The sequence below is a fragment of the Neomonachus schauinslandi genome, chromosome 7 (genome assembly GCF_002201575.2).
Source record: "Neomonachus schauinslandi chromosome 7, ASM220157v2, whole genome shotgun sequence".
Taxonomy (NCBI): domain Eukaryota; kingdom Metazoa; phylum Chordata; class Mammalia; order Carnivora; family Phocidae; genus Neomonachus; species Neomonachus schauinslandi.
In genome coordinates, this window is record NC_058409.1 from 25,866,707 (window position 1) to 25,876,006 (window position 9,300).

The window sequence follows — 9,300 nt, forward strand, 5'->3', positions numbered from 1 at the left end:
CTAGGTGGCTCAGTCGGTGAAGTGTATGCCTTCGGCTCGAGTCATGATCTCAAGGTCCTGGGATTGAGCCCTGAGTCGGGCTCCCTGCTTAGCAGGGAGTCTGCTTATCCCTCTCCCTCTGCCCCTCCCCCCTTCTCATGCTCTCTTTCTCTCAAATAAATAAAATCTTAAAAAAAAAGAAATAAGGCTGGTTTGCCTCAGTGCGGGGAGGGGAAAAGACCATAAAACAGAATCAGACTTGAAAATACATTATTGAAAAGTCCAAATTGTAAAATTCACTACCAGCAATTATTACAACAACATAAAAAAAAAAAAAAAAAAGGCATTTTTAACAAAAAGTTTGACATTCAAAAAGTGAAAATAAAAAAAGAGGGCATGATTTATAAATACATAAATATCCATGCACACTTTTACAATGATAGCTACTGGAAGAATGAGACCTTTTAAAACTCCAAACTAGACAAGATTGTCATTCCAACTGCCTCTTTCCTACATGTTGGAAATACCAGGAATCTTAAGAGAGCTGCTGTGGTCCATGTCACATTCATCCCAGCCTCCTTCCTAAGCCAGTAGCTGATGCTGGAAAATGTGATGAATCTTCTGCCTCAGCTTTGATGCTGGGGAAAAAAAAAGAAAAGGTTATTTAGCTATGTAGTCCAGCAAATCTAATTTATAAATTAAAATACAGCATGAAGGGTGCCTGGGTGGCTCAGTCAATTAAGTTTCTGCCTTCCACTAAGGTCATGGTGCTGGAGTCCCAGGACTGAGTCCTACATCGGGCTCCCTGCTCAGTGGGGAGTCTGCTTCTTCCTCTCCCTCTGCCTCTCCCCCGGCTTGTGTGCTCTCTCTCGCTCTCTCAAATAAATAAAATCTTTTACAAAATAAAATACAAAAGTAATACAATATTTATCTACCTAGATGGAAAGTAGACTCAAATTATTATTTTAGTACATACAGAAAATTCAACAAAACATTGAACATACCATCTATTTGGGACCTAGAGCCTAATTTTTTTGTCTTGACACCTGTGATCTATAAATGCTGACAATTTAAAGTGATAACAGAAACACCTGAAATATAACTTTCTTCATGGCATGCTCTTCAGTGAAGGGTTCTAAAAGCAGAATCACACAACACTCTTCTAAATTAAAATCAGTTGAATCCAGGTAGTAATTCACAAGATTTCACATTGACTCAGGCTATTTAGGAGATGTGAAGGTTATGTATTCCTGGATTTCACATTATTAGAAACTGTAAATGCATGTCTTCAAATAGTGGCGAACTGAAGCAGATATATTCTTTCTGGGTGCTCTCTAGCACCTTTGGTAAATTTAAACTTAGCTTTAGACAACTTTTAAGCTGGGTGAGAAGAAATCATGTTGGCTGTCACCTTGTATTTGAATGGATTTCCTTAACATTTAGCAGTGCAAGTGAATCAATCTGAGAGTCTTTTTAGTAATAAGAGTTTTCAAGGTATGACCTATTTCCTAGCTAAGCCTGTCACTCCAGTCTTTTTGAGGAATGAAACAGCAAAATTCCTCAGGAAAAGCAAAATATAACAAGTCTTTCCCCTTTTGGGAGAATGCAGTATCACCTAAAGAAACCATCATTGGGGCACCTGGGTGGCTCAGTTGGTTGAGCAGCTGCCTTCAGCTCGGGTCATGGTCCCGGGGTGCTGGGATCGAGCCCCGCATCAGGCTCCCTGCTCGGCGGAGAGCCTGCTTCTCCCTCTCCCTCTGCCTGCCACTCTGCCTACTTGTGCTATCTCTCTGTCAAATAAATAAATAAATAATATCTTAAAAAAAAAAAAAAAAGAAACCATCATTACTCCAAAGGAAAAGAAAATCCCCTAAGCCATCTTTCCAATTTCCCATAGAACAGACCAAGACTACAGCAGCCGAGAAGCTGCCACAGCTCGGGCTGCTGCAAGTATGGTCTTTGACACAAGGTGTTGGCATGTGATTTACTCATCCTGAGCACCGGGCAACCGTCTGGCCTGGGGGGTCAGAATCAGCTTTTCTGGCTTTTTCTCTTTCTAGTGGATAAAGGGGAAAAGGTAGGTCCATTCATCTGACAGGCTGAATTTGTTTTAATACTTCCAAATACTTGCCGCTTTAAACTCACATCTCCTTTCACCACAGGAGTGGCTTTTCCATTACCTTAGAGCTTGCCAAGATTGGACATAATGCACAGAAAAGCACTTCTTCAAAGGCAAGTATGCTTGTTTTCCTACCTTCTCGCTCACATTTCAAATCCAGTCACCTTCCGTACTGCCATTTTCCTTCTTGGATAAAAATGTTCTTAGGAATAATGGGCCAAGAAATTAAGTTGACAAATTCTTTCTGTGAGCCAATAATGAGAGCTTCCTAGTTAATCACTCCTCTTTCTCCTTAAGACAATGGCTTGGAGGGCGCCCGGGTGGCTCAGTCGGTTAAGCGACTGCCTTCGGCTCAGGTCATGATCCTGGAGTCCCTGGATCGAGTCCCGCATCAGGCTCCCGGCTCGGCGGGGAGTCTGCTTCTCCCTCTGACCCTCCCGACCCTCCCCCCTCTCATGCTCTCTCTCTCTCAGTCTCTCTCTCAAATAAATAAATAAATAAATCTTTAAAAAAAAAAAAAAAAGACAATGGCTTGGAAATATTGCCTCTGACAGTGCTAGTAATGACACCCTTCCTGAGTGAGCTGCGGCCCTTTGTAAATTACTGCTCGCTAATGGATAAAGCTGGTCTGCCACAAAGGCTGCTAGTAGCTGCCTAGGGATGACTGTTAGATCACTGAGATTGTTTGCTCAGTATATTTGTATTTGAATCCGAAGAAAAATCATACACTGCAACTGTGTGGTAAGTACCACCTGTGAGAGAACAATGCTCATTTCTTTTCTCAGGCCAAAAAAATAAGAGTTGGATAGACCACAGAGATGTATCTGCCTCAAAACTGCAGTATATAATTTTTTTAAATCTTACTTTTTTTTAAAGATTTTATTTATTTATTTGAGAGACAGAGAGAGAGAGAGAATGAGCATGGGGAGGGGCAGAGGGGGAGAGAAAAGCAGACTCCCCACCAAGGGCTCGATCCCAGGACCCTGAGATCATGACCTGAGCCAAAGGTGGACACTTCACCGACTGAGCCAGCCAGGCGCCCCTTAAATCTTACTCTAAAGAAATTATGTCCTAAGTTACCTTCACTGTCCAGTCTCAAGATGCCAACAATGCCAGGTGATTCATTTCTACTTGCTAGCTAGCTTTAAAACCCACCTAAACTCTAAATTTAGAGCTCAGGATCTATTCTAGGCAGAACTACGACACTTTCAGGTGCATGGCTCAATATCAGGGGTTTTTTGTTTGTTTGTTTGTTTGTTTGGTATGTGGCCTAGCCATGTTGCTTAATGTTTGCCAGCCTCTATTACACGCAAAAACTTCAGGCAAGAGACAAAAGAACTGCTGGGAAGTCCCCATGACTCTTTCCAGTGGCTTCCCAGGGTGGCCTTCAATAGAGAAGGGACAGCCTTCAACACCACCCAAGTCTGTCATAGCACACACATCAGAAGAGTCCTTCTCAGGATCGAAGTATCCAGAAGTCTTAAAAACTGGCAAAACTCTGCATACCCTTTAAGGATCTCACTTCTCAGGGTTAACTGAGTTTCATTTTCAGTGGTATCAATAGTCTAAAACTTGGCTACTAAGAAAACTTACGTTTTATTGAAAGGAAGCTGGAACACACATAATCTGCAAGTGCTCTAGAAGTAGAGGCTCCCCGCAGGCTTCTTCCAGGTAGCTAGGTGAGTGTGACTAGTCTGATGGCAGAGCTGCTTTCAGGGATACCAGGTTTGTGCCTGAGGACTCTTCTCTGGAGGCTGACACTGGGCAATGACAGTGTCAGAAATGAACATCCCAGGACAGAGGACTCCTATACTGTGGAGGTTCAAGACCCCTTCACAGTATTAACAGATTACAGAAACGCCCTGGCCCAACACACACATGTAGTTCTTCACACTGGTGTATGGACATGCTTATCAATTACAAAAGCTCCTTAGTTTCCCTTGGTCTGTGACCCAAACATCGTGAAGGGTTCTGATCTCTAATAGTCCAGAAGACTATGACTACATATAAGACAGAGAAGTATAGGGGCGCCTGGGTGGCTCAGTCGGCTAAGCACCTGCCTTCAGTTCAGGTCATGATCTCAGGGTCCTGGGATCGAGCTCCACATTGGGTTCCCTGCTTCTCCCTCGCCCTCTGCCCCTCCCTCTTGCTCATTCTCTCTCTCACACAAATAAATAAAAATCTTAAAAAAAAAAAAAAAGTATAACAAAATTGACTTGAAAAAAGTTTTAAGGACGGCAAAATACCTCTTGGGAGTAAAAAGCAAGGAAAGAATCTGCCACACGCAGTTAGGAAGTAAAAGCTGATCCTACTCCTGCCTAGGGTGCACTCAGGCAGCCAGCAACTATCTAGCTGCCCCATGACTGAGCCCCAGGAACCTCACCACTATGGGACACTGATGAACTGCCCAGAGATTTTTTTTTTAAAGTATTATATGAGACAATCCAAAAAGTCACAAACTTCCAATTTCTGACCCCAGATTCAGATTTTAAAAGAGTATTTTTTTTTTAGCAAAACTATTTGAAATCAAGTGGGGTGTGCTGTTTGAGACTGAAGTACTTTCTGGGAAGCTGAGGTTTTGATTAGTTCCTTGATACCCACACAGAAGGGAACCTCTTTATATGCCCTGCCTCCCAAAACAAAACCCAACAAGGATGAGGTAAGGGCTTACCTATATTTCTGAGAATAGAAATAAAATGGACTTGCAGCCTTTTACTCTATTGCTTTCATCAATTTTGTAGGCATTTTCTAAGCTGCTCTTAGGTAAGCCTATACTAGGTTTTGGAGACAGAAGGACTAAAACTTTGGGCACCATCTCTTCCCTTGAAAAGCTTACAATCTTCTAAAATAGACCTGGTAGAGTGCCGAAGAAACAAACTTTGGGAGAGAGGAAGCAATTAATTTTGCTGCCTGAAAAGGCCCAGGCAAATGAGAAAAAGCATGTCTTGGGGTGCCTGGGTGGCTCATTCGGTTAAGTGCTGGACTTCAGCTCAGCTTCATGATCTCAGGGTCAGGGGATGGAGCCCCACATCGGGCTCCGCACTCAACAGGGAGTCTGCTGGAGATTCTCTTCTCCCTCTCCCTCTGCCCTCCCCTGCTCCACTGCCCCACTAGTGCTGCTCTCTAAAATAAATACATCTTAAAAAAAAAAGAAGCATGTCTTAGGGATTCTGAAGAACAACTGGGATGCCCAGCCCAGCATCTGAGCTTCTTTCTCCCACACTCTCCAGGGCCCCAGCACAAGGACCCAGATACAAGGCTCCCCAGGCAACAGCTCACCATGTAAAGTCTGCAACCTCATATCAGACTAAGCCCTACAGAGTTGACATCTGTGATCTATAAATGCTGACAATTTAAAGTGATAACAGAACAGCTATATGTGGGTATTATTCCATCTACATTTCCATCAGCAAGTCAGATGGGCCAAACCAGTCTGGTTAGACCTTCACCCATTGGGGTAAAGATGAGTTAATGTTACCAACAAGATTTTTTTTTTTTTTTTTAATTTTTTTTTTTTAGATTTTATTTATTTGAGAGAGACAGAGATAGTGAGATAGAGAGCACAAGTGGGGAGGAGAGGGAGAAGCAGGCTCCCCACAGAGCAGGGAGCCCGATGCGGGACTCGATCCCAGGACCCTGGGATCATGACCTGAGCCGAAGGCAGACGCTTAACCGACTGAGCCACCCAGGCGCCCACCAACAAGATTTTTTAATAAGTGGAAAGCTGTAGCATTCTAGCCAACATTTTCTTAAAAATTAAGCAAAAAGCTCAAAACTTCATAAAGGAAGTTTAGAGGTTAAATTTATGAATTACTCCACCAACAATGTGTAATTTAGTTGTTACCTAGTTATGAAAAGGCTTATACCAATTACAGAGAAATGAAAGTGAAAAGGCACTTAAGTGTCCACAGATAAATGAATGGATAAAGAAGATGTGCTGTTCGGGCGCCTGGGTGGCTCAGTCGTTAAGCGTCTGCCTTCGGCTCAGGTCACAATCCCAGGGTCCTGGGATCGAGCCCCGCATCGGGCTCCCTGCTCAGCGGGAGGCCTGCTTCTCCCTCTCCCACTCCCCCTACTTGTGTTCCCTCTCTCGCTGTGTCTCTCTCTGTCAAATAAATAAATAAAATCTTAAAAAAAAAAAAAAAAGATGTGCTGTTATACATAATGGAATACTACTCAGCGATAATAAAAAAAAAAAGATCCTGACATTTGCTACATGGTTGGGCCTAGAGTGCATTACACTAAGTGAAATAAGACAGATGAATTTCACTTATTATGTGGAATCTAAAAAAAACAACAAACAAAACCAGGTTCATAGATTCAGGAAACACTGTTGGTTACCAGGTGGGGGGTGGGTCACAGAGATGAAGGGCATTTAAGACGTCCAAACTTCCAATTAGAAAATAAACTAAGTCATAAGGATGTGATGTACAGCACAGAGAATACAGTCAGTAATACTGTGACAGCTTTGTATGGTGAATGATGGATAACTAGATAATAAGTAGAGATTATTTTGTAACGTATAAAAACATTATGATGTACACCTGAAACGAATAGGATATTGTATGTCAATTATACTTCAGTAACAAATTTTTAAAAAAATTTTTTTAAGATTTTATTTGACAGGGGCGCCTGAGTGGCTCAGTCGGTTAAGCGTCTGCCTTCGGCTCAGGTCGTGATCCCAGGACACTGAGCCACCCAGGCGTCCTAAATTTTTAAACATTTTTAATGAGGGGTGCCTGGGTGGCTCGGTCGTTGGGCGTCTGCCTTCGGCTCGGGTCATGGTCCCAGGATCCTGGGATCGAGTCCCGAGACAGGTTCCCTGCTCGGCAGGGAGCCTGCAGGGAGCCTGCTTTCCCCCCTCCCACTCCCCCTGCTTGTGTTCCCTCTCTTGCTCACTCTCTCTGTCAAATAAATAAATTAAAAAAAAAAAATCTTAAAAAAGTTTTTTTTTTAATCAAAGGGCTTAGATCCTTGGGGAGAAAACAATATACTCTAACACATCAACATAAAAGCAGGGGCCATTAATGCTATACCATTTCAAATGCACTTAGAAACCCTGTTTACCTTTTTCATTAATTCACTCCTGGTAGTAAACTGTGGCAGGTCTTCCACTTCAATCCCATCAGCCATTTCCATCACTTTGTCTAAAAGGTCTTTGTTGTAACTGCACAATAAAAAGTAGTAAGATAAAAACCGTGGAGAAATTACTTGTCACTATGGGTTAATGAGAAATTGCAAGTAGCCCAACTCAGCATTCTGATGTGATACTACAGGGGAAATGGACACATGCTCAGCGGCAGGTTAGGAAACGTTCTTCTGGCTTGTGGATTCAGAAGCGACTGTAGGAATGCAAACAGAGCAGGCGTTTCAAGATTTACAAAATAAAAAAGATTTACAAAAATAGAGGCAATGTACATCTGGCAGTACATATTCATGGATACAGTATGAGGACCAAAATGTTTTATTTTTTAAACACACGGAATGTTGGTCTAATGTAAATAACATCATTTGTTCATTTTTCCAATCTTCTGACATTTTCCTAGTCTTGGAGCCCATTAACCAGGATCTCTCAGGGGCACCCAGAAAACAGAGGAAAAGCCTTTGGCACTGCTCCTCCAAATCCTGCTCTAACAACCCCAACAAACCAAGTGGCTAAGGGCTGGCGGAAGCATATGACTACAGTCAGAGAGCCAAAACGGGCACAGAAACCAGGACTAAAACAAGTCATCTTACTATCCTAGCACAATTTCAAGACACTAAAATAAAAGGATGTGGGAGCTTCAAGATTTGACACCTTCTTCATTGAGGGCGTACAAGAGGTGCCTTATCCAGCACTTCAACAACAGCCCCTTGAAGTCATCTGTTATTTTCCTAACAGGAAAGGCAGAGAGGCAGAAGAGTCCAGCAGACTGGGGAGTGGGGAGAAAAAGCCAAAGGCCACAGATCACATCCTGCCATAAATGGTAAAATCCACAATCCTGCCAGAAGACATATGGCCCTCTCTCAGCTCCTTCATATGTAAAATGGGGATCTCAGTTTCTGTGTCTGCACGTTTGCCATGTGGGTGGAAGGAGCCAAGACACAATGTACTCCGCAAAGGCGATGGTTTAAACTAATAGTATTAATACAGATGACAATGGCATTTTAGCGCCCACCATAGATTGAGCTCTTGCTAAATAGCCTGTGCTAGGTGCTTTTTTTTTTTTTTTTTTGCTCTTTAATATTGTAGTCTTCACAACTCATTTTCCAAATGAGGAAATTGAGGCTCTGAGAGGTTAAATGTCTTTCCAAGGAGTTGGCTAGCGTGGGAATCAGCCATAGGCCGGGCCAGTGCGGCGGGAGGTTGGGGGCGGGGTCAGCACTGGGCAGGGGTCGGCCCTAGGGGAGGGCTGCGGGTCTGAAGGCAGGGGACGGGGTCAGCCAGCCCGCAGGGGTCCGCACCTGCAACCCAGGAAGAGGTGGTTGGCCCACACCATGGAGAGGGACAGCAGCTGGTCCAGGCGGCCACCGCCATCGGGCGGGTCGCGGTAGTCGGGCAAGTGGCGCAGAATGAATTCCATGCGAGCCTTCCATTGCTTCTCGCTCTCCGAATAGGAGCGGAACTGCTCCGCGAAGTCGGCCGCCTGCCGCACCCCCGAAACTAGCTCCTCCACCGCGGCGGCCGCCTCGCCACCCACCATGGCGCCCTTCGCCGCCGAGGGCCGCACCCGCCCGCCGCCTTCCCGACTCGCACCGCGCCACGTCCTGGCGGCTAGAGGGCCCCCTGCGGCGCGCGACTGCTCCGGAGGACCGACCTGGAGCGCCCTCGCCGGGAGCGGCGGCCTCACCGGCTCGGGCTCCTCAGACCTCCACAGCCTGCTACGCCTGGCGTGCGTCTACGCGGGGGCCGCTGAGGCCATTCTCAGTCGACCCCGCGGGGAACCGGTAGGGAAACTGAGGCCCCCAAGCACAAAGACGGAGTGCCCCTCTCCCATTCGGCAGCTGGGTGCCAGCCAGAGCTGTGCTGTGTCCTTGCCCTGGGGGCTCCCCGGGCCCCTGGCCGCACACGGATGCCCTCAGTTCTGATGGTTTTATATGTGTAGCTGCTCCGGGTCTGTCTTTGATTAATTCCCAGTTGTGGCCCGCCTTCCTGGAGCTAGCCATCCGTCCAATTAAATACCTGCCAGGCTTTTTGCTAGATGCTGGGGATGCAAGAGAGC

General features: G+C 45.1%; 1 protein-coding gene across 1 annotated transcript; it reads right to left on the reverse strand.

The window, feature by feature from the left end:
• Nucleotides 1–232: 232 nt before the first annotated feature.
• On the reverse strand, nucleotides 233–8,818 carry CDKN2AIPNL (CDKN2A interacting protein N-terminal like). Its single transcript, XM_021701962.2, has 3 exons — nucleotides 8,543–8,818; nucleotides 7,166–7,265; nucleotides 233–617 (listed from the first exon to the last, which is right to left on the reverse strand). Exons 1-3 carry the CDS (start codon nucleotides 8,779–8,781, stop codon nucleotides 606–608), a joined length of 351 nt encoding a protein of 116 aa, XP_021557637.1. The 5' UTR covers nucleotides 8,782–8,818; the 3' UTR covers nucleotides 233–605.
• Nucleotides 8,819–9,300: the final 482 nt, after the last annotated feature.